Source organism: Fringilla coelebs (genome assembly GCF_963513975.1).
Source record: "Fringilla coelebs genome assembly, chromosome: 23".
Lineage (NCBI taxonomy): Eukaryota > Metazoa > Chordata > Aves > Passeriformes > Fringillidae > Fringilla > Fringilla coelebs.
Genome location: NC_140049.1, coordinates 6140257 through 6165477, shown reverse-complemented (window position 1 = coordinate 6165477; position 25221 = coordinate 6140257). Strand labels below are relative to the sequence as shown.

Here is a 25221-nt window from a genome sequence, read left to right as displayed (position 1 = left end):
ACCGGGGGGGGACGGCACGGCCGGAGCGGCCCCGATAGTGCCGGCACCTCCTGAGGCTGCCCGGGGGCCCGTCCCACCGCCAGGGCAAGGATCCTCCGGTTAGAGCCCCAGGCTGCCTCCCGGGCGGCGGGAGCTCTTCCCAGAGGTTTCGGCACTATTTTGTTCTGCTGAACGTTTTCCTCTAAATTAAAAGAGACGTTGCAAGATTGGAGAAAGGACGGAGAGCAGCCCTGGAGAGAAGGACGTGGGGGTGTGAAAAACGCCAAACAGTTGTTTTTTAAGATTTTAAAGGTTTAATAGTAATAAAATGGCTATAGAAATAGTAATACAATTAGAGTAACAATACTTTGGACAATTTGAATTAGGACAATATGAGACAATAGAAACAAAGAGTTACGGACGTCCGGGTACCTTTTTCTGGGCAGCACAAGACCGAAAAAGGACACCCGTTAACAGAGGATTAACCCTTAAAAACAACAGCCTGTTGCATAGTCATACACTCCATGCATGATGCATAAATTCCATTCAAATAAAGGATTCGGTCACCTTCTTCCTCCTAATTCTAACAGCGCCTTCGAGGCGGGAAGAAGTTCGTTTCTATTATTGATTGATAAGAGGGCAATAAATTCCTTTTCTCTGAAAGATTGAGGTGTCCTATGGCTGCTAGCTCACTGCAAGTCCTTTCTTTAAAAAAAGTATCCTACATAGCATAGTTTCTATTTTAACATTTTGTTATAATCCAAAACTATATTTAACACACTACTTAAGAGAATTAATACAGCATTACTTTCTAACACAACACATATAATATTCATTTTAATATTTGTGAAAAGCCAATCATAAAATCTGCATTTTTCACAGGGCTGTTGGTGGATGAGAAGCTCAGCGTGCCCCGGCCCCGTGCTCTGGCAGCCCAGAACCCCCCTGTGCTGGGCTGATCCCCCAGGGAGGCAGCAGGGCAGGGGGGATTCTGCCCCTGTGCCCTGCTCAGGTGAGACCCCACCTGCAGAGCTGCCCCAGCCCTGGGCTTCCAGCTCAGGAAGGAGCTGGAGCTGCTGGAGTGAGCCCAGAGGAGGCCATAGAGGTGCTCCAAGGCCTGGAGCCCCTCTGGGGGTGTTCACCTGGAGAAGAGGATTCTCCAGGAAGCCTTACTGCAGCTTTTGCACAGATGTCAACAAGAATTTTTGTACAATATGGGTGCTGAGGCCCTGGCACAGGTGCCCGGAGCAGCTGTGGCTGCCCCATCCCTGGAAGTGTCCAAGGCCAGGTTGGATGGGGCTTGGAGTAACCCAGGGTAGTGGAAGGTGTCCCTGGCAGGACAGGTGGGACAAGATGGGCTTTGAGGTCCCTTCCAACCCAGCCCAGGCTGGGGTTATGAGTCTCTCATCACAAATTGCAGAGCAGGGGTTGAGGAGAGACTCTCTGGCAATGGCTCCCATGGGTACCCACCACAACAGTGCTGCTCTAGGTGCAGACAGATGGGGTGGAGAAATATGCACAGCCCCAGACTGCACAGGAAAGGCTGCAGAGGTGTTGGGAAAAAACTCCCAGCACAGCTGGAGGGCAGGTGGGAGCCTGGCTCCCTGTGAAGGGGGAGCTCTGAGAAGTGAAGAGGCCAAAGCAGTGAAGGAGCAGAGACACTGCTGCCCTTCCTTGATGTCCCACACACCCTCTGTACCCTCATATCCCTCTGAGCCCAAACATTCCCAGAGCAGCACACAGAAAGGGCTGCAAAGCTGCTTTTCCCTTTTCCTGCCAGGGCAGTACAGGAGCCCAGGAAGGCCCAGGACCTTGTGACAAACAATTCCAAGGCTCCAGGAGATGCTGTTTACACCCTGAAAGGCCGAGGGTGGTCCATGTGTAGGCCCTGCAGGCTGACCCCACCCTGAATGCTCTGTCTGGTTGCTGCTCTGTGCTCAGAGCCCTGGCAGGACCCCACATCCCAGCTGGAGTTTGGCTGTCCTCTCACATGCTCATCCCTGCTGTATCTGCAGCTTGCTGGGGTGCAAACTGCCATTCTCCATTCCCTTGGGAAGCAGTGTCCTGAGTCTGTCTCCCTCTGGCACTCCCCCTGTGCCTGTGGAGGAGGGCAGGGATGGGAGTGGGACACCCTCCCTGATCCCAGCAAAGCCCACACAGGGTCAGGAGCCTGGTGGCACCAGACAGGGAAAGGATCTTCCCTTTCTTAGGCATTTTTAGTGGCCTGGAAAATTCCAAGAAGATTCCATCCATCAGAGTTCTGTTCCCTGGACCTGGAGGTCAGCAAAAGGCTGCCACTTCCAGGAGCAGCTGCACAGGAAGCTCCTGGAGGGGAAGTCAGGAGAATGGAATGGTTTTGCTGGTGACTAAATGGCTTCCCACCCTGAGGTGCTGCCCTGGGAGCCCCTGGGGCTCCAGGAGGATGTGCCAGCCCTTGCAGCTGGAGAGAAGCTGGATGCTCCAGTGCTCCTGATGGCAGTGGCCATGGACAGGACTGCCAAGGGAGGCCAGGATGCCCTTGGCAAAGGCTCCCATTGAATTTCTCTGACTTGGGCTGGCCTTTTTCTCCTTGACAAATGGAAGAGGCTACTGAAGAGTAGGCAGCTGACATGAGGAGCCTGATGGCTGCTCTCTGGGGCTCAGGGACCCTTCTCCCACTCCCATCCTGAGGCACCACAGCTCGCTGGGGGCAGGCATTCTGCTGGCAGGAGCTGGGGAGCCCAGGCTGCTGGAGCTGCTGGGATTGTGCAAGTGAAACTGGCAGGAAGGGAGGAGGACTGGGAGGGCACCAGGGAGCTGCTTCCTTTGGACTTGGAAAGCTTTGGCACCAGATCCCACAGGAATTTTACTATGAACTCTGGGCTAAGAAATTCCTGGCACAACTGGAGGCCATTTCCTCTTGTCCTGTTGCCTCCCACTTGGGAGAAGAGCCAGACCTCCACCTGGTTCCAGCCGCCTGTCAGGAGTTGTAGAAAATGAGAACGTTCCCCCTGAGCCTCCTTTTCTCCAGGCTGAGCCCCCCCAGCTCCCCCAGTCACTCCTGGTGCTCCAGCCCCTTGCCCAGCTCAGTTCCCTTCCCTGGACACGCTCCAGCCCCTCAGTGTCTCTCCTGCCTTAAGGGCCCCCAGACTGCCCCCAGGACTGGAGGTGCCTCAGCAGTGGCAGCACAGAGGGATGGACACTGCTCCTGCTGGCTGAACCGGGGCTGGTACAAGGCAGGATGGCATTGGCCTCCTTGCCCACTTGGGCACACTGACCATTCATGTTAAGCAGCTGTCAACCAAAACACCACCCCCTTCAGCTGCTCCTGGTGGCAATGGAACTCCCCCAGGGATCCCCAAGGCCTTGTAGAGCATTAGACACATCCCAGAGCTGATGTCACTGCAGCATCTGGGAACGAGCATCCTTTCCCTGGGGCTGGGAAAGGATGGCTCAGAGGCTGTGTCTAAGGCAGGCTGCAGGAGATGGTGCTGCAGATGCCAACCTGCAGCAGACCTGGGCAGACCTGCCTCCTCCAGCCTCCATCCCACAGGAGCAAGGCAGGGGCTGCCAGGTCTCAGAGGTTCTCCTACTCCTATTTCTTTTTTCCAGGGGAGGCAGAGCAAGTGGATTAAAAGCTGCCTGTAAGCTTCAATTCTACTGCTGGAAATGCCATCTCTGGTCTTTGCTCTGAAGGGGCCTGAAGGGGATCAGGCTTGCAAAGGACCCCATTGCAGAGGGAGCAGGGCCCAGGCCTGGCTCCTTCCAGCACTGGCACAGGATGCCTTGTGTGCAGAGGCATCTTATGTTTGCTAAGGATGCCTTGTGTGCAGAGGGACACTCTCAGCCCCTTTAGGGAGTGCAGAGAGCCCAGAGCCATCCCAGCTCACCTCCCAGTGTCTCCCCAGTGGCAGAGTGGTGTCTCTTGGGCTCTGTAACCTGGGGCTGCCAGGGGCTGTCCCTCTGCCTGTCACCTGCTGCAGCCTTCCCATCTCCCCAACAGCACCCAGCAGAGCCCAGGGATGCAGGAGAGCAGGAGTTTTATGTTCAGGGACTTATAGCCAGGAGAGGGTCAATCCCTTCTTCCAGGGAACAAGGGACAGGACAAGAGGAAGTGATCTCAAGTTTCCCCAGGGAAGGTTCAGGTTGGATATTAGAAAAAACTCTATGGTGCTTTGCAGCTGAGAAACTGCTCAGCACCTGCCAGCCACAGCAGGGAGGAGGAAATGTCCTGCTTCTGAGCCAACAGCTGGGGTGAAAATGCTCTCCTGTGATAAATGTGGTTCATTAAAGTCTAATTGTATCATTAACACACCCCTCCATCCCAAAGGTAACCCCCCCCTTCCAAAAGTATGACCACCCCTCAGTGGGGTGGTCTTTGTGACTCTTATCTTTAAAAGCAAAGCAGAAGAATTTTACACATAAAGGCCTGCACTCAAGTTCCACCTAAACAGAAAGAAATTGATAAAAAGTAAGTTGAGAATGGGGGGAAAGTGAGGGAAGACTCCATTGTTACTGCTGGGCTCAGTCAATGCCTTCTTCCTCTTCAGGACCTGCTGGGTAAGAACTGCACTCTGTGCACATTGAACACTTTAATTGGGGATTAGATCCTGTCTGGGGATTGCTTTGAGCACCTCTATGCAGCCAGATGCTATCAGTGACAAATCCTGTCACTGACAGCTATCATGGACAATTCTTGAACTATAACCTCACAGTTTTATATCAATACAGGGAGTTATTCTGTGAACTCTGAGGGCGAGTCCTTCCCCAGCACCGTCCATTGCCAGCAGCAGGGAACATACTCAGTAAAGAGGAAGGGCTCCTGCCGAGTCAGGAACTGGGAAGAGCTGCTGAGGGCTCTCCCTTATGTGGAGCAGGTCAGTGGCACCACCAGGATCCAGCAGGATGGCCAGGGGACGCTCCCCCTGACGGGAGACTGACACACTGCTTGTGCACAAGGGCTCAGCTCTCCTGGGGCACTGAGACAAACTAAACACCAAGGGTGTCTTGGTTTCAAAAGTCAGGTGCCTGCTAAGGAAGGCCAGAGCCTCCCCTGAAATGGAAAATGTAAACCTCCTCCCTCCAAATTGCTGTGAATTTGAAATTAGGGGGCTCTCAGGCAAAAAAAATGTGGGAGCAGAAGTAACAGTTCTTTATTAGGGAATAAAATAAAAAGATAAAATAAACAATGCAGTAAACTAAAACAACACTGCCAGAGTCAGAACACAGCCTGACACCCTGTGGGTCAGGGTGCTGGCAGCAGGGCCATTGGAATTGTGGCTGCAGCCCTCCTGCAGTGTCAGGTCTGGTTCTGCTGGAGCAGGGATCCTGGAGAAAAGGAAAAAGTCTTCCTCTGAAGATCCAGTGGAAGAGGCAGCTGCTGTTCCTCTGGGAATCCAGTGGAGAAGCCGTGCTGGTGTTCCAGAATCTCCAGATTATATCTGGGTAGGAATGCTTGGCTCCTCCCTCTGGGCTCACATCTCCCAATGGGATGCTGTGGCTCTTATCAGCCATGCAGGGACATTCAATGGCCTGTTATCAGCAGGTGTCTGCCCAGAGGGAGGAGTGGGTGTGGAAGAGGTAAGGAAAACTGCCCACTGAACAGACTACAACTGCCATACAGATGGCAAATGGAATACAATTTGCTTGGCAATCCAGCACAGAGGGTCAAGTAACTGTCTCCACACTAACAGTGTAGAAAATCCCTTTCCATGTGACAGGTGTGGGTGTAGCACTCGGGCACATGGGGTAGTGCTGAGTGTGGCAGCTCTGGAGGAATGGTTGGACTCTGGTCTCGGGGAGCTTTTCCAGCAGCAAGGGCCTGTGATCCCCCCATTCCCTGGGGCACGGTGGGCGCTGCCACGGCTCCCAGGGCAGCTCGAGTTGTGGAACAGCAGGATGCAGCATTGGGAAGGGGGGCACCCTCTGCTCTGCATGGCTCAGCTCCCCCAGCCAGACCCATTCTGCCGGGCAGTTTCACCCTCAGCAGGTTCATCTCCCGAAGGACTGAAGGGGCTGCTCGGCACAGCAGGATCTGCTGTGCAGACACACGGTGCAGCTGAAGCTGGCCAGGATCTGCCCCAGGGGGCACTCGGTGTGAAAAACAGAGTTCACTCTTTAAAATTTTTAAGTTTAATAATAGGACAAAAAAGGACAATATTTCCAGTGCTGGTGTGCTTTCGACAAATGGCCAAAGAGCATGCCAAAAAACTTAAAATCATGCTCTCTATATACAGTTACTGGCTGGGGTTACATGCATATTCATTAGCTTGTACATTATTTAAATATTCCCAAGAGCTTTTGATGTTGCAGGAGCTCTTCGTGTTTAGGTTTCCTATCCTGACTTATCTGTATGACATCCTGAGATCAAGTCAATAAATTGTATTCCTTCCCGTGATGGCATCCCTGTTATTTCACACTTTTCTGATAAGAGGAGTTAAGGAGCTCTTCCCCAGTCTCCTCCGGTGCTCTGTCTCGTGTCACTGTTATCTTATCACCTGGACAGTCAGTCAGTAGATGGCCTTGCACTGTTCTTAGTTAGACAAAAGCTTTTTCACATCTTGTGTTTGCTAAGGTCTATAGTACAATATGTTCATGACACTACTGTTTCTATAAGTGATACATTAGATATCATATTCATTACACTACTATTTCTATGACCAATACAGTACATAAACTGATGGATTATATTATATTAACAAGCAGGTAGAAAAAGTTATAATTTCTGCCATATCTAAATACTTATGATCAATAACAACATGGAAAAGCTAATACATAAATGTGAAAGCCAATATTATCTGGTCATTTTTAACACTCAGGAATGCTCACACCTGAAGGTCCAGCCAAAGAGTGTCCTGGGGCAGTGAGATGGGGCCAGAGGTGCCCAAAGCAGTGACCAAAACCAATCAAGGCATGAAAAATACTGTTTAGACCTCAAACAAACCCAGTGGTGTTCCCTGAGGGGAAGGACTCAGGGCTACTGGTGCATGGGCAGTAGCAGCCTGTGGGCAGGGGGCTTACTTAGGGCCAAGCCCTGCCTTGTGAATCCCTGACTGATGGGATTTAGCACAGAGTTTTCCAGAGAAAGCAGCTGTGCAGAAATTTGGGACAAACTCCACCAGGCCCAGATTTCCCTGCTGCCCATGGCGTGGCCCATGCAAAGGCAGCTGTGCCCTGCAGCCCCTGGAGGGCACGGGGGGCAGAGATCCTGCTGCAGCCCCTGCAGGAGCCCTGCACGCTGGAGCAGGGGGATGCCTGAGAGGCTTTGAGCCCCTGGGAAGCCCCTGCTGAGCAAGGTCCTGGCAGGGCCCCACAGAGCCATGCAGGGAGGAGCCCTGCAGGCTGTGGGGAGCTGTTTCCTGTGGGATGGACTCCAGTTGGAGAAGTTCCTGGAGAACAGTCTCCCATGGCAAGGACCCCGACTCCTCTCCCAGCAGCAGCAGCAACAATGTGGGATGAACCGACCAGAACCCAAATTCCCATTTCCCTGTGCCACTGGAGGGGGGACCAGGGAGACTTTGGGAAGGAGGGAGGGTTGGAGGAAAAATGACTGTGAGATTTGTTAAGGTTTCTCATGATCCTGCCCTAATGCTGGGAGTAGCTAGTTCAATCAATATCCAAAAACTGAGGCAGTTTTGCCTGACGCTGAAGGGGGAAGGATCTCTCCCTGTCCTTATCTCAACCCAGGGACCCTTGGTCCTATTTTCTCTGCCCTGTCCAGGTGCAGAGGGCAGGGACAGAATTGCTCTGGTGGGTACCTGGTGTCCAACCAGGATCAACCCACTGCACGCCTCCAGGCCTGGTGAGTCCACAACCTCTCTGGGCAACCTGGCCCAGTCCCCAGCCACATTTCAAGGCAAGAATTTCTTCCCAAGACCTCACTGAAACCTGCCCTCCCTCAGCTTCAGGCAATTCCCCCTGTCCTGTCCTGTAGGGAAAAGTCCCTGTGCAGCCCTCGCCTGGTGGGTACTGGGAGGCTGCTGGGATGTGTCCCCTCGGTTCTGCAAGTTCTCTCCTCGAGTCCCACCAGCTGGTTACTGGGGACACAGCAGTGTAGGAGCTCTGGCAGCCTGAGGCCAGGCTGCCGAGGAGCAGAGCAATGGAAGCCTCCTGCTGCAGAGCCAGAGGAAGCTGAGGCAGCTCCAGGGGCAGAGCCAACAGGAGGCAAGTGCACCGTGGCCTTTCCTTGTGCTTCCCTCTTGCTTCCCTCTTGCTGCCTTTGGCAGGCGTGACCTTCACTGGAAGTTCACCCCATATCTTCTGCAGCCACCAGAGGAACAGCAGGAAGAAATGTCTGCAATTGGCCCTGGGACCAACCTTCCTCCCTGCAAGACCCACAGACTGGTAGAGGTTGATGAGCTGGTCACCTCTGCTCTCTCCTCAGCCAGCCACAGGGAAAACTGGTGCTGGCCTTGAAGAAGGAAGGCCACATTCCCAAACTCTTAAAGCTTTTCCAAATCTACGAGGAGTTAAAGCTCAGACAGGCCTTGCAGCATTTGTCAGCCATTGTGTAAGGAATTCTGTGGCTTGACCAAGCAGCTCTGCTGGAGGTGATGCTGTCCCAGGAGTGTATCATGGATGTGGTTGGATGCCTCGAGTATGGCCCCTCTCTGGCACAGCCCAAATGGCACCGGCAGCTCCTGCAGAAAACAGCCAAGCTGAAGGAGCTTCTTCCCATCCAAGACCCTGAGCTTCAGCATAAATTCCACCAGGTGTACTGGGCACACTATATTCAGGCCATCATCTTGTCCAGGGCAGCTGGGCTGGGAGAGGGTTCTGTGCCCAGCCTCAGCTCCTTCCTCAGCTGCAAGAAAGAGGAGATCTTCCCTGTGTGAGGTAAGTGCCTTCTGACCTGCTCTCAAGAGCTTGGGACCTGGAGCTGGGGTTGCCAAGGGATCACTGTTCCTCAGACATGCTTGCATGAGCACAGGAGGGGAATGATCCCCCTTCTTTCTCCTCCCTTGGATTCTGTAGTTTAGAAAGGGAAGAGCTCGGGGAAGGATCTAGAGATTCCTGAATGGGCTGTCAAGAGTCTCAAGTTCTTCTCTTTGATGGCCAAGCAACAGAGTGCTTTGGAGCTGGTTTGCAGGGGGAGCTGGGGAACAAGCAGCTTTTGGGATTCCCTCTCAGGGCCAGGTGCAATGTCTATGGAATTCATTCTGAACCTGAGATGCCAAAGAGCAGGCTCAGGGAGAACACTGCCAGCGCTGCTTCCCATGGGAAGGAGTGACGAGAAATGCAGAGACAGAGAGGGCAGAAAGGGTCCAAAGCCTTGAGAGATGATGATGATGGTGATGATGTTGATGATGTTCAGACTGGTTTTCTTGCCCCTCTGGAGGCTTAAGCAATGGGGGAGCTGAAATTCGTGGCCAGAAGGGAGCTCTTGTCCTAGAGGTCCTGAAGTGTTTCTTGGGAGGAGAGGCTGTGACTGTACCAAGGCAGGGCTGGGGCAGAAGTGCAGAGCAGAGCATCTGCAAGGGGGAGCTGGTTTGAGTGTGAGGAAGGGCAACCAGGCCGTGGCTGCAGCCAGCTGGGAACCTGTTCATCTCTCCCCCTTGCCTGGGGGGCCTGAAAAGATGCTTTGCAGGGTTGCAGCTGCACAAGAGGGAAAGGGATCTCTGTGGGATGTTCTCAGGGCAGGGGGAACAAGGCAGGTGCCTCGTGGGACAAACTGTGTCTCAGCTGGCTCTTGGGAGCTGCACTTTTGGGAGCCTCCCCTGAGCTCAGCTTCCTCTGTGGCTCTGGCCTTCTGCCTCTGCTTCTGCTGCACACAGGCACTGCTGAAACAATGCCCTGGGAAGGAAGGATCCTGCGGGATCTGTGTGCTCTGGCATCGGCCTTTGTTGGGCTACAGTGAATGCAGGGGTGGAGAGCTGGGCTTGAGGTAGCAGGGGATCCTCTCAAGATGGAAGTTCTGCCTTTCCAGAGGGCCCATGTCAGTTGTGTTCCTTTCTTGTGTTCCACAGAAGTTCTGGCCCAGTTAGCAGAGGGAGCTACAGGTGCCCACCAGCGATGGGAACTCGTGAGTCAGTGCTCACAGGCTTGAAAGGAGAGGGAGGAAGCAGAGAAAGTGGGACTGCTCTTGAGACCTTCTGCAGTCCTCGAGGTCTTTCTGGAACCCAGGAATCCTTGCCAGTGCAGCTCAATCTTCATTTAAGTCCTCATTTAAAGAAATATTTCTGGCAGTGTAAGCTCTGATGTCTTTGTTGTAAATCAGGATTTCCTTGTGTGGGAAGGACCAGCACAGAGCCGACATGCTCGACTTCAAGCTCTGCTTTCTTCCCAGAATGTTTCAGCATCCCAGAGAACTTTATTTCTGTATCACTGTCTTTCTGAGGTCAAGCCAAGTGACAGATTTCTTCTTTCTCTCTGGGTTTCCTTTCCATGGCTTTGCTTTGTTGGTGTTGGCAAAGCTTGGAGGAGACACCACGAGAAGAAGACCACTCTCTAGGAAGGGCCAACCAGGACTCCAACTCTGCTAGAAATTGTAACCCTTTCCTCCTTTCAGAGACTTGTCTTACTCCAAGACACTGGAAATTCTTTTTCCTATGCAACAGGTGAACTTTCTGAAGGACTTCTGTGCCTTTTCCCTCATGCTTCACCAGAAGGGAGAGGCATTTTTACAAAGCTTGGCCAAGCTGGGACTTCTTCCTGCTCTGGAAATTCTACTGGTAAGTGAAAACTTCCACCTGCTCTTCCTCAAAGCAGGAAAGGCCAGAGCCACTGTAACCCTTGTTGGACCTGCTGAGCACTTGTGTGTCCCTCTGCTGGCACAGAGTGGCTCTGCTGAGAGTGGAAGTGGGTTGGACCACCCCAATGCCAAAGCTCCCACAGCTCTTGCAAGTGCCTACCTGGGTTACCCTCCTTTCTTGTGACTCTGCACAGGGGCAAGTTCTGTGCTCGGTGCAGTCCTTAGGACAAGGCAGAGTTAAGATGGAAGGAGACTCTTTGCCATGGGGCAGCTGCCTTGGTGTCATTTCCCTGGGACTGCTGTGCTTGTGCTTGGGCCAGGGCCACAGAGTCTTTTTAGCTCCTCTGGGGCTATTGGCTCATTCCTTCTCAGAAGACCCTGTCCTCCTGGCAGCAGCAGATTTCTCTGTCCTGAGCAGCAACGGGAAGCCAGAATTTTGTCCCTCCTTTGGCTGGGGCAGCTGTTGCCACCTGACCATTGCAATGCAGGCTCAGTGCTGCTGTTCCTCACAAACACCAGATTCCAGGGGCTTTCTCTGCTGCAGGAACAACCTGGGAACTGAGCAAGGCACAGCACTGCCAGCAAGACTTTTGTTCTGCCCTGCTCACCTCGGCAGCTTTAGGGGAAGGTTGTTTGAGCCCCTCACAGCCCTGTGTGCAGAAACACTAACATTCCCAGCAAGTTCAAGGACAACCTTTGACTCACAAGCTTGAGGACATGAAGGCAGAATGAGGCACTTGACAAGTTTTTAAACAACATCCAGGCAAAGGAAGGCCCCTCACAAACTTGACCTTGGCAAACTCAAGCTTAACCACCTTTAAGTTACCCACACAACAAGGCAGGGACTGGAGTTGTTTAGTCTGGCTTACAATCCATTTGGATGAGGAGAAGAAGTGAGGAGAAGAAAGAGACAGATTGATTTATACAATCAGTCCTTTGGTACAAAATGAATCAGTTGTGGTTAACAGAAGATCAGTGTCTCAGCTTTTCCAGACAGGAAGTGGAACGAAAGTGGGAATGGTTCCTGCTTAGAAGAGGACTCACAGATTCACAGAAAGACTTCTAAAGGAGGCCACGAGTGGGCAAAAGAGCTTGCTGGTTTATTCTTGCTTCTCTACAGCCATATTACTGTTTCTCAGAGAAACTTGGGAATGAAACCTTCCCAAAAGCTTTCAGTCCCTTTTCTTTGCAGCTTTACCTGATGAGAAACAGCAAACCTGATTTACCCTACCAAATTAATCTCTTTTTTTCCTAGGGAATGGATGATCTGCAAATGGCATCTGCTGTCACAGATACCTTGTCTTGTCAACTCTTGTCCATTCCTGGTCCAAGAATTTGTTATGCAAGAGGCCCAGCAGAGGGACCATGTAAGTAAAAGTGGTTTGGAGTTGCTTGGATAGACCAGTCTAAGACAAACAGGAAACAAACCAGCCAAACAAAATCTCAATTTTTCTATTTAATTTTCACTTTTATTAAAAGAAACGAACCAAACTGATAGAAACCAGGAAACCCATTGCACTGTAATTATTTAGGGCTTACTTTGTCCGGGATCTTTGCAGGGTACTGACCTCATCCATGCACTCATGCCATGATGTTATGCCATCATGCTGTTGCATTTGGAAGAGCTGATCAGGTGATGGAGCTGTTGCAGACTCTGCTTGATCCAGGGAATCATCTGGCCACAGCGAGGTAAGGGAATGCAAAGGGCTGAAGACTCGGGACTGTCTCAGCCCAGGGAAACCCTGATCTTCCTGAGTGCTCTTCTTGTGGGCCCAGCATCCAAACAGGTGTGGCTTGGGCTCAGTGCTTGGCTGTACTGCGTGCTCTGAGCCTAAATGGCAAGAAGCTCCAAGGCAGAAAAGTTTCCAGAGCCTTTGGCTGAGGCCAAGGCTGTGTCTGGGGCACTGTGCCCACAGTTGGTCCCCAAGCAAAGCTTCATGGACACAGGGACACTGTCTGGCCAGAGCCCCCGCTGCCTGTGGGAGTCAGCCAGCGGCAGAAGCAGAGTCCAGGAGAGGCCTGGCACCCCCAACCCACAGGTTCATACCCTGGAATGGCCAGGAATACCTGGGAAAAGCTTGGCAGGTTGTCATGATGCAATCACTGCATTGCAGAGAGCTTGAAGGACACTTTGCCAAGCCTTGGGAGTCATGGATGGATTGCCATGAGAGATCAGTATCCCGGGGGGGGGGGGGGGGTTCTCTTGGGGGTAGCAGGGTGGGCTGGATGTCTCTCAGATTTCCTCTCAAAGAAAGAAATGGCACTTCGTGCAGGGGACACCTGAATGCTTCAGGCCCCACCAGAAAGACACAGGCAGAGCTGTTGGAGCCAAGGAAATTCTTTGTAGGCAGTTTCTGCTCATACTGTGCTTTCTGATTGGAAAGGTCTCTGCCAAGGCCAGGATTTAATGAAGCCATTTTCTCCCTTAGGTATCCAAAATAGTTGGACTTTCCAGTTCCTTCTGTGCCCGCTGTCTTCCCGTCCTGACTGTGCCGCTTCTGGCCAATGCAGCAGCAGGTACCTGGGAAATAGCAAATGAGGATTTTTCCTTGTTTTCCCCTTTGGAGGCTTGTAGTGTCTGGAAGGGACTGACAGGGGTGGTCCCAGCAATCAGCTGGTCAGGCCAGCTGGGAATGCACCTGAGAAAAATGGCTGCTCCCCAGGGACAGGGCTTCTGCAGGCAGCACTTTTCAGCCCCTTCTTGCCTCTCCCTGACATGGCTTCAGGCTGTGCTTTGTAGCAGATGGACCTCCTGGAGGAGGGTTGTTCAGGAGTTGGACTTGTATCCTTTCCAAGATTTGCTTCAAGGGCCAAAAAAGTCACCATTGTGTTGGCTGTTTTGTTCTCCCCCAAAGTTCTGCCTCCTAAAGCAACCCAAGAAAGCCAAAGTCCACTAAAATCATGTCAGGAAGTGCAGGAGCACTTGAGCTGGGTGGACAGCACAGGACATTTCTTTCTCTTTTTTTTCTTTGTTGCTCATTGAAGGCATTACTTTTCCTGTAGATGATTATCAAGCAGCACAACTCCTGGTCTTAATTCTGGAGCTGTTGAGTTTTATGTGACGTGGCACAAGGAGCATATGAGGGGTTGCATTCTCCACTGGGATTTGCTAAGAAGAGTCGTGCTCTTGATCAATTCCCAACACACATTTCTGGCCTTGAGTGAGTAGCCTTTGAAATTTCCTCCTTCCAAGCTTAGCATGTCCTGGGTGTTCCAGGGGACACTTGAGCTCAGGATTCATGGGAAGGGATGGGAATTCATTTCTGCACTGCAGCCCTGGCCTGTGGCTCTGGAATCCCTGCATTTCTCTCTTCACAAAGGTGCTCTGCACTTCCTGAGGAAGATCATTGGCTGAAAGATAAGCTTTATACCCACTCCATCACCCAGGGAAACCTCTTGGCACCCCTTATGCAGGCTCTGCTGGATGATGGAGCTACATCCAACCTGCTCCACTGGGCTGTGCTGGAGCTCTTTGAATTCCTCAGACTGGTGAGTACAGCAGCAGCTTCAGCTCGGACATGGCAGTGACCTCTCAGTTCAACAGGACCAGGGCAGCCTCCTGCTTCAATGCAAGTGTCACAAACAGCCTCAGACACTGCTGACTCCAGTGTCCCTTGCCCTGGGAAGATGAATCCTTCTTTCCAGATTTCAGCTCTTGCCTGCAGGATCAATCTGAATTGCTTCACGATTGCTCCAGACAAATGTGTTTTAGCCTGGCCAAGGAATCTGTTCCTTTGCAAAGGGAACTTAGAAGCTTTCTGAACTTTGGCCTGTGACCCCTGGAGACTTGAGACCATGTTTTGTTCGTCCACAGGAAGATTGTAAGTCCCTGGTTGCCCATGTCATTGAGAACTTCTCTCCTGTACTGGAATCCATCACCTACATGCAGATGTACCAGGGACTGAAGAGGAAATATGAGAGACAAGCACCAGCAAAAGCAGAGTGTGCACAGGTAGGCCCTGGTCTCTGTGCTGGGAGCCTGGCAGGGGCTGCCCTACGGCAGGGCTGCTCCTTGCTTTTCTCTGTGCCAGAGGGCAGCAGGAGCAGGTGGCTGGCACTGGCCTTGGCTTCCTTCTGGAGCAAGACTTCCAGGATGAGAGGAAAGCCACCTCTGTCTTTCCTTGCGGCACCCTGGAGTAGATCTGCTCTTGCTCAGGGCATTCCTTACTCCTCTCAGAAAACCCCGAGCTTCCCCAGAGCAGAATCTTGTTCTGTCCCTGCATGGGAGGATTCAGCCTGCCTGGACCTCAGCCAGCAGCTGCTGAGTCTTACAGAGGGGACACAAGTGCCCATGGAGCTGGACTGCCTTCCCAAATGGGCCCCACTCCCTCCAAACTCTGCGAGTCATTGCTGATCCTGGCTGAGTTGGAAGCAGCAGCAAAGCTGGAGTCACTTGGCCTGGCTCTCTGCAGGGTCCCATCCCTCTCGGGCAGAGGTGCAAGAGCCTCAGAGCAGAAAGAACAAACGAGCATCAATGCAGCCCAGGGGGGCAGCTCAAACGGCACCAAGGAGCTTCAAGGGCTCCTCTTCACAGAAGGCAACCCTTGGCCACTGCTGAGGGCCCCCAGGGGGGCAGAACTGCACAGGGGCAGCGGAGCCACCACGCCAGGGCAACACAGCACAGACAGCAACAGCCTGGGGGTTTGCAGGGGGGCTTAGTTAGGGCACCCCAGCCCTGCCCAGGGACACCCTGTCTGCTGGGGGAAGCCTGAATAAAGGATGGGCTGGCCCTGGAGTCTGCTGCTGACCTGGGGGCACAGTCTGGTCTTGCATCTTTGGCATCCCTGAACTGAGCCCACTCCTTGGCTCTTGCCCTGCCCACTGGCTGGTCTGGCTGGGGCATGGACTGAGGAGATGGCATTTGGGTGTACAAAAATGTCACCATTCTAAGTATTCTTTCAATTGGAGAATTTCCTTTTTTCTTTTTTCTATTTGGCAGAGACCTTCACCAGTGGAGTCTGCCGATGATCAAGAGGAAGTAATTCCAAAGAAAAGACTGCATCTGGCCTAAGGAAGGAAATGCACATTTGGGGATTTTCAGGCTAGAAACAGTTGGATGTTAAATAGTTTTAGTTTGTATTTGATTTAGCTTTTGTTTGTTAAAAGACTTGCTGTTTTCTGTAGATAGACAAGTTGGTAGATTTTGTTCAAGAAGAAGTTTGCTTTCTGTTCAAGTTCCCAATAAAATTGTTTGAGCTTGTTCAAAAGTGTTAAGATTAATAGATTAAGGCTGAGCTGTAAAATTCAGGAATTGACATTGGACTCTGTAATTGTAGAAGATGTGTTATTGATACATATTACTGGGATAAAATGTTCTCTAAAACTGGAATGGGTATGTTTGCCTGATTTCCTGAGTGTTCTTGGACAGTGCAGTCAGCCACGGAATGCCATGGGGAAAGGGGGACCTCTCCTGGTCTCATTTCCAGTCTCCTCACGCCAAACCAGGAGACGATTCCAAAATATTTCAATGACTCTTCACATCAGTGGTTGGGGACAGCCCCAGCTTGGCATCTAAGGCAATCTCTTTTGCTTCAAATTGTGTTTATAGCAAACTTGGACCTACAGACTGGGAAACTGCTCCAACTGTCTGTCAAATTGTATAATATGGTCTTCATATGGGCATGACAGCTTGACTCCAATGTGCTGTATCTTTCACAAAAACCAGAAACAATGGCACAGAGTGCAGGGGTTTGGGGATGGCTGTTGGTGTGGGTCACAGCCAGTTCTCCAGAGAGGTAGCTGTGCAGGGCTTCTTGGCATTTGGTAGCTCACTCCAATGTCCAGAAGTCCTGGGAAGAGGCAGAAATCTCCACACATATGCCAGGGTCAAGTTCCTGTCAGGACGAGAAAAGGCCTGGTTTCAAATGGCTGATTGGCCCAGCCAGGCAGTTTGCACAGGAGCCTGCTCTTGTCAGCTGTGCAAACAGGGTGGGCTCTCTCCCAGTCCTACAGCTCAGGCAGGGAAGGGAATCCCAGAACCCAAAGCTGAACCCAAAGACACCAGTGTGGCCATGCCCACAGCTTTGGGCCAGGGCTCCAGCTCATGCCAGCCTGGCTTCCAGCCCCAAGGAATTCTGTTCTGGAAACAAGAGGGGAAAAGCTCAGCAGCTGCAGTTCTGCTCCAGTACAGACCCAGCACGCCCATCCTCAGGAAGAACCAATTCTGCTGGGAAGAGACAGGCTAGGGGATGAAGGTATCAAGAACAGCCCTGAGGGGAGGCACTTGTGGGTACCTGGTGGGTGAGGGGTGGACACGGCCCATCCACACGTGCCAGCACCCAGAACCCCCCTCTGTGCTGGGCTGATCCCCCAGGGGGGGAATTCTGCCCCTCTGCCCCACTCAGGTGAGACCCCACCTGCAGAGTTGCTTCCCACCCTGGAGCCCAGCACAGGAGTAACATGAAGCTGTTGCAGCAAGCCCAGAGGAGGCCACAGAGATGACTTAGAGAATTAAGGAAAGGCTGAGAGAATTGGTGTTGTTCATACAGGAATAGCAAAGGCCTTGTGATGCTCTAATTGCAACCTTCCAGTACCTGAACAGAACCAACAAGAAAGATGAAGGGAGATTATTTACAAGGTCCTGGAGTGACAGAACAAAGGGAAACAGTTTTAAACTGTAAGAGGAGAGATTTTAGTTTGGATATTGGGAATAAATTCTTCCCTGTAAGGGTAGTGAAGCCGTAGCACAGGTTGCCCAGAGAAGCTGTGGCTGCCCCATCTGTGAAAGTGTTCAAGTGTTCATCCAGCCAGGCTGGATGGGGCTTGGAGCAGCCTGGACTAGTGGAAGGTGTCCCTGCACATGGCAGGGAGTGGAATGAGATAAGCTTTAAGATTCCTTCCAAATCAAACCATTTTGGGATTCTATGATTCTATGATATGTAGCATGGGAAGGTGCTCACCCACCCCACAACCAGTCTCCTGCTCCTCAGGAGTGTGTGCAGAGGGATCCCAGCCTGCAACAATCCACAGCTGAAAACCTTTTTCAGGCAAGGAGAATTACTTCTATTGACTTACTGTAAATGATTTGTCCTGTTGCTTTCACACTCACCTGAGAGATACCAACCTGATTTTTATTTATGCCTCAGCATATGTTATATTCTTATATTCTACAGCTGCAGATGTGCTGGCAGCCCTGTCCCCAGGAAGGCTTCACCTGGCAGGCAATCAGGGCAGGGGAAGCCTCCACGAGTGTGCCCTCCACCCACTGGCCAGTGGGGCAAATGCCCGCCACAGCGGGCTGTGAGGGGAGAGCTAGTACAGCAGTTAGTAGAGCAGTTAGTACAGCAGTTAGTACAGCAGTTAGTAGAGCAGTTAGTAGAGCAGTTAGTAGAGCAGTTAGTACAGCAGCTAGTACAGCAGTTAGTACAGCAGTTAGTACAGCAGCAGCTCCCGACACACCGGGAGCATTTCCTTCGGGTACCGCGGCGGGAGCGGGGGCTCGCCCGTAGGGTCCGCTCGGCCCCTCTGCGCCTCTCCCGTTCCTCCCGGTGCTCCTGTGTCCCTGTCTGCCCCCGTCCTGCCCTGCCTGGCCGGTGCCGCCAAGCAGCTCGCCGCCGCGACGAGCCGGTGTTCGGCTCTTCTCCCGACGGAGCGGGCGCTGCTCCCGCGGCACCGGGCCCGCAGCCGCCGCCACCGGAGAGCACGGGGCGGCTGCAGGGCCGCGCCCGTGGCCACGGCAGCCCGCTGTGGCCGGAGGGACAGCACAGAGCCTGCTGCACTTCGGAAATCGCGCCCGGCCCGCCTCGGCAGCCACGCACACGCTCGGTCTGCCAAGCCAGGCGGACACACAGCCGGGCTCTTGTGCCGACGCTGTCCCTGTCTTCTGTTTCGTTCTCTGTCTCTCGTTTTCCCTCTCTGCTCTTTTTTCCTATCCCCCTTTAGTAAGAACACTTAGTCTTTTTTATCAATAAGCGGTTCTCAGATATAATATTGTTGCATTTGTGCTTTATTTTGGTCCGAGAAATCTATCAAAAAGAATCCTTGCCGACTCCTCCGTTTATAGTGGAACGGACACCACCTCAACAGCCACTGTCCTTACTGCCCACTCTCAGGAGCTCCACACGGAGCTGTCATGTGAAGCCCTTGTCCTCGTTTCTCTGATCTGAACCATTTCTGTTCTAGCAATTCCAAACTCCACGTTTGTGATTTTATATTATCATGTCAACCATTATCTGGCCTTTCTATGAATATTGAAGAGCCCTCTGGCTCCTAACTGCTCATTAGAGTGGGTCATGATATTTTGCACGCTGGGGATATCAGATATTCGGCTCCACAGCTCCTGGGGGTTTTCCCTGGAACTTTGCTGAAAACTGCTGGAGTTGTTTTATGGCTAACGAGCAAATGCCATCTGCAAATGCCATCATTCAGCAGCGTGGCCATCCTGAGATTCCTCCAGTGAACAATTTGAGGCAAATCCTCCGTTCGCCAGCTGGGTACCGCAGAACAACCTGACGGAGAGGGGCAGCCCCTTCGCCGAGAACACAGAGGTGCTGTGTGATGCTCAGCGGGACGGGACGGACGCGCAGCCACGAGAGGGGGCTCGGGGAAGGCGCAACGAAGCCAAGGCAAATGTCTCATCCCAAGCCCTGAGCGCTGCGGCAGGTCCGGCTGGAAGGGAGCGGCCGGGGGGCTGTGCTGAGAGTTCTTGGACAGTACAGGCAGCCATGGAATGCCGTGGGGAAAGGGAGAGGCCCGCAGGTCCCGCTGGAAGGGAGCGGCCGGGGGCTGTGCCGGGGGGAGCCCCGCAGGTCCCGCTCTCCTCCCGGGGACGCTTGGGCTCGGGGTTAGCCAGGGGAAGCCAGACATCGAAATACTAAATGTATGCGATCACGCACGTTTGTGCCCCTCTATTTTCCCCAGGGATTCTTTAAATGCATCTTTAAATACCCAGAGAATCAAAAATTCTTGTAATATTTATTCTCTAATGTCTGTAACCTTGCACACATCCTGTATTAGTGTAGCGGAAGAGTTGCACAAAGTTCTGAGAAGCCTTCTTGCCTTCTGAGCTTTTCAAAGGAGAATGATTTTGGTTTCATGAAGGTTTCAGAATTCCATACTTTTTTTTTTTTTTAATTTTCTTTGTGCCAGGGTTAGAGAGTTTTCACAGACCTACTGATGATTATTGCTAAGTTCTTGGTTAGAAATCTACAGGTTCCGGCACTTCCTCAATAAAATCAGCCACTTGTGTGACTGGCGGCTGCTGGACCGAGCCGCTCTGGGAGCTCCGCAGCCCTCTGTCCGTCCCGATGGCAGCGGGACATTTATCCCAGAGAAGAGAACGCAGCTGTGGAAGGGGCTGGAGCACCAGGAGCGGCTGAGGGAGCTGGGAAAGGGCTCAGCCTGGAGAAAAGGAGGCTTGGGGTGACCTTCTGGCTCTGCACAACTCCTGACAGGAGGGGACAGCCTGCAGGAGTCGGGCTGTGCTCCCTGGGAACAGGGACAGGACAGGAGGAAACGGCATCAAGTTGTGCCAGGGGAAAGTTTCGGTTGGTATTAGTAGGAATTTCTTCCCGGAAAGGGCGGTCAGGCGTTGGCCAGGGCAGCGGCGGAGTCTCCATCCCTGAAGGCACCAGGTCTAAGGGACGACTGGACGTGGCCCTCAGTGCTCTGGGGGACCAGGTGGCGATCGGGCACCGGCCGGACCCCACGCTCCCGCAGCTCCTCCCCACCCTCAGCGGCGCCGGCGTTCCGTGACTCCGGGGAGGGCGGGATCCGAGGGAGCCCCGGCAATGGCGCCCGACCGCGCCCGCGCGCAGGGGCCGCCGGGAGTTGTAGTCCCGGTCGCGCCCAGGTGCGGCGCCGCGCGGGGGCCGCCGGGAGCCGCGGCAGCCCCGGGGCAGGTGCGGCGCCGCTCCCGCCCGAACTACATGTCCCGGGGTGCCGCGGGGCGCGCGCGGCGCGGGCGCGGCGGCGGCGGGGGCGTAGCGAAGATGGCGGCGGGGGCGCTGCGCCCCGCTCCGGGCTGAGCGCGGCGCGGCCCCGCGCGGCCCTCAGAGCGGCGGCGGCGATGTCCGAGCCGGAGCACCTGGGCGGGAAGCGGGCCGAGTCGGCGCGGCTGCGGCGGGCCGAGCAGCTGCGGCGCTGGAAGGGCTCCCTGACCGAGCAGGAGCCGGTGGCGGCGGGGGGCGGCCGTGGCCGGCACCGCGGCGCGGGGGGGTCCCGCGTCCGCTTCGAGGAGGGCGCCGTGTTCCTGGCCGCCTGCTCCAGCGGCGACACCGAGGAGGTGAAGAAGCTGCTGGGCCGCGGCGCCCGCATCAACACCACCAATGTGGACGGGCTGACAGCCCTGCACCAGGTACCGGGGCCGGGGAGGCGGCCCGGCTGTGTGTGCCCTCGGTCAGCACCGGGCCGGGGGCACAGCGGTACCTGCAGCCCCGGCCGGGGGTGTCGGTAAACAAAGGGTTCGGTACGCGTTGGTCCGAGCCCCGTGCGGCGCGTTCAGCCTGTGTCAGAGAGCAGACCGAGGTGGTTCCAGTCGGGCAGTGGGGATGTACCAACTTTTCACAGGGTTATTAAGTAGGTTAATTAGCGAAATAAAGCGGGGGCTGGCAGGGCTGCGGGCTTGACCAGGCAGACAATTTATTTATTTTTTTTTAAATTTAGTATATGTGTGGGGTCTCCTGAAGTGCTGGGAAAATTTCCCGGGAGGAGTATGAATTTTGCAAGATCAAGGGTGTCTGGCCAATTCCTGTGTTGTGTTTTACCAGAGTTTCTTTGAAACTCCCCAAACTGCTCCTTGGCCAGGAGCAGAGAGTGCCCGCATGGCCGATAAGCGACATAGATTCTATTAATACTCATCCAAATGTGAAGATGGTACAAAGTGGTTGCAGGAATTGGCTGCAGAGCAGTAAAGCCTTGACTGTCAAGAAACAAGTGCTGTGTTCCATCCGTAGCTTTGGCTGCTCTTGTATAAATGAGCAGGAATGCAAGGGAACATGTAAAATTGCCTCCACAGAATATTGGGAAACCTGTTGCTGTCCAAGACTGATTGAGGATTTAGCAGGGCATGTGAAATCAGTGTCCCAGATTGGTGCATCTGGTCAGTGAAATGAATCTGATTTGGATGCATGCCAGCTTCATGAAGAAAATTTTCTTAGCTCAAGATAGTGTAGATTAAGCATGTAGTGTAGCAACAGGAGTGGGGAAAAAAGCACAGTTCAGGAATAACATCTGGAACTAATGTGTTTGTAAAGAATAATGTGTTAACAGCACAAATAGCAGGATTGTTCTTGAGTTAATCAGGATTTCTTCTTTGCTGGGCTGATGTTACAGAAGCATTTGGGACATGTACAAGATGGTTCAGGAGCTTGCTGGCTCCCAGCTGTCAGGGAGCAAGGGGCAGGGAGATGTATTCATTTTGGTTCAGGCTTCCAAAAATAAGTAGTGAAATAAAGAGCATGCAAGCTTACAGACTGTCGGGTTAAATAAGACTTCAGCTGGCAAAGCAGTGACCTTTGTAATGGATGGGCCTTTTTCTTGGTTATTTGTGGAGTTTGGTGGAGCAATAGCAAATAAATTGCCCTGCGGTGGTAGCCTCCAGTACAGCACGTGTACATTTATTATCAGGTAAATAAGTAGTCCTGTGGACACTGGTAAGAACTAGCCACTCAAAAGCAGGTTGCTCACAGCATTTAGACAGCCAAGAAGGCTGAAGGCGGATACATGGTAGAGTTGGGATGACTTCATGAGGGGTTTCCAGCCAGAATGGATTGTGATCCCTCAGAAGGGCCTGGCTCTCCTGTGGCTGTGAGTACTGTGAGGTGTCTGGTGAAGTGCTGGACTCTGATGGCAGGCAGTGAGCTCAGCAAGGTCACACTCCTGGAGACTGTGGCAGACCATGTATTGACAGGCAGGCTGCAAATTGAATTCTGTATACGTAAAGGATACAGAATTGTATCATATGTGCCTTAGGAGCACAGTATCAGGTGACACTGACCAGTAACACCTAGGGCTTGATACTTGGAAGGGCTTGGATGAGTGAGCGGTGGAGCAGATGCTGGCAGTACCAGCCAGCTGCTTACGTGAACTGTTTCTTCACAAACTTGACAGAAAGGGAGGGTGACCTTACTGTGATTGAAATAAAAACTTTGTTCCAATGTCCCATTGATGTAATAACAGTTTTGCTGAGGAGTGACAAGATGTTCTTGCACCCAAATGGAACAAACACTGTTTTGTTAAAGGTTTTGCTGTGCATGTGTATCCTGAGTCTGTAAATCTCTATCAGATGAAAATGTTTATTAGCATGGTCGGGGAGGTTGTGAGTTCCTTTCTCTGAACCTCTCCAAAATAGATTTGTTTTCATGTTGCTTGGAGAAAAATGCTGCCCATGGTAAAGCATCAGCCAAGGCTAGTTAGGTTGGGGATCCCCAGAGCACTGGTTGACAGCTGAAATGATGTAGTACATGTAAGGATGTTTAAATAACTTCTCTCAGTATTAGAAACACAATGTTACATTACAGGGAGATGGTAGTGACAGTCTGCCCTTGTTTAATACCCGTGCAACCAAATGGCCACTCAATGCAGAAGGAAATCCTACTCATTGAAAAGAGCTGTCTTTGTTGACAGAAAGATCAGGTGAAATATTTTTCTTTGGTTAAAGAATTTAATCTGTGAGCCTTGCTCTGGATGAGCAGTCAGGTCTTTTTAAGTAATGGAAGGGTTAACCAAGTCAATTGACTTAATTTGTCAGACTCGGCAGCTGCTCCCACAAAACCTAAGACCAATCTTACAAATCAGGTTAGTTTGTTTGAAGTGCAGGGTGGCCCCAAATATTATGTGTGTTCATGAAGGCAAAATTACACTTACTCTGGTATCTGGGCCACTGTGGCTAAGACCCATTGTGTACTTGCTGTGTGAGAAGCTGGCTTGGCTATTTATAGCCACAAAGCTGTATTTTGAAAATAACCTTTTAAATTACAAGTGATGTTTCTGAGCCTGCAGCCTGTGTCACTGCCCTCTTTGGAAGCATCAGGTGCCCCACAGACCATGTCTGGAACCTGTAGGGTGGCTTCAGCTGTCCTTTGTCTACCTCAGTGCCTGCAGAATGTTGCTGGAGGAACATCAGTCCTGTATTTTCAATAATTAACTTAATTATATTCACTGAATTATTTTTGACAATGGTTTTGTGTCTAATGCAGAATGGAAAGGGAGATATTAGTTAAATGTGAGTGAACATTTAGAAATCATCAAGAGAACTGCTACCAGTTGCTGAAATGAGCTATTGGTGGCAGTTGAACTTCTCTGGTGTTTGCAGGTGGTGGGAAATGGGTATGAACTGCTCCTCTGTCTCCTGGGTGACAGAAAAATCCAAAGAGTAAACTCGTATGAAAATTGAGTCTTAAGGGAAAAACATTCTGCTGCTTCTAGTTAGGAAAGCATCTCGCAGTGTAATAATAGCAATGCTTGTTTGTCTTCAAGGACTGGTTCACAAAGGATGACAGCAAAGATTGTTTATCCTCTGTCTGCCCTTTGATGATTTACTCTCTGTTTCCCTTTGGCCTGTTCCAAGGAGAAGTGAGTTGCTCATGAAATAACTCCTGTGTCATTTACAGTACTCTGCAGTACCTTGGTGCTCACTGTTGACTTTGTTTTCGGGTGCTGGGTACCTGTGATAATTCAGGAGCTGCTTCCTGAATAGTCAGGTACTTTGTGCAGTAACTCTGGGTTAGGTGGAGGCTGTTTGTTGTTCTCAGTTTGTTATTCCTCCTTCTGAGCCAGAGCTGTAAAACTGCAGGCATGCCTGGCTGGTCCTCAGAGCTTGATAAGGTGGCATCTGTGTCAAAAGGTTTGGGCAATTTTCAGTTGCTGCTCAGCATGTTTGCAATTTCCTCATACAGGTTGTGTGCAGCCCTAACAAAGCAGGAAGCACCAGAATTTTTGGACAGTCCAGAAACCAGACAGAGGTATTAGAGAGCACTCTGCACATCACAGCAGTCTGGAGACTGTTGGAAGAGTCCTTGAGGTGCTAACATTGGAACAAAATCTGGAGACTGTGGGGGGGGAAGGAGGAGAGGATTCCCCCACCACTTCCATGTTCAGCATTAAACCATGTCTCTAGGTGCCACAGCTATACACTTTCTGAACACTTTCAGGGATGGTGACTCCATCATGTCGCTGGGCAACCTTTGCCAGGGCCTGACCGCCCTTTTGGCAAGGACTTTTCCATAAGAATCAACCTAAACCTCCCCTGGCACAGCTTGAGGCTGTTCTTTCTCATCCTGTCCCTGTTATCCTGGGAGAAGACCCCCCCCAGTTGCCCCCTCCTGTCAGGGAGCTGTGCCAGAAGGTCCCCCCTGAGCCTCCTTTTCTCCAGGCTGAGCCCCTTTCCCAGCTCCCTCAGCTGCTCCTGGTGCTCCAGCCCCTTCCCAAGCTCTGTTCCCTTTCCTGGACACAGAATTTCATAATCACCAAAAGGTAGCAGCCAGTCTGTGCCTTGAAAGGTGAGGAGATAACACAACTTACAGTGGCATGGTAACTCTGGAATGAATGTTCAGGTGCCCCATCTTTGGGGCATCACAGCTGTGTTTTAAGGTAGTTCGCCTTCTGATCTTTAAGTTGGTGATGATAGCATCATA

General features: G+C 52.2%; 1 protein-coding gene across 8 annotated transcripts in view; it reads left to right on the top strand.

The window, feature by feature from the left end:
• The first annotated feature begins 20536 nt into the window (after window positions 1-20536).
• Window positions 20537-25221, top strand: part of PPP1R12B (protein phosphatase 1 regulatory subunit 12B) — a 134832-nt gene continuing 130147 nt past the window's right edge. For 6 of the 8 annotated variants that reach the window (XR_014616707.1, XM_084220552.1, XM_084220547.1 and 3 more), the window contains exon 1: window positions 20537-20942. Coding sequence is in view for 7 of the 8 variants with exons in the window: in XM_084220552.1 (XP_084076678.1) it covers window positions 20655-20942 (288 nt within the window). In the remaining variant the exon portion in view is untranslated. The remainder of the gene's footprint in view (window positions 20943-25221) is intronic. The other 2 variants (XM_084220553.1, XM_084220548.1) reach the window with 1 other exon arrangement.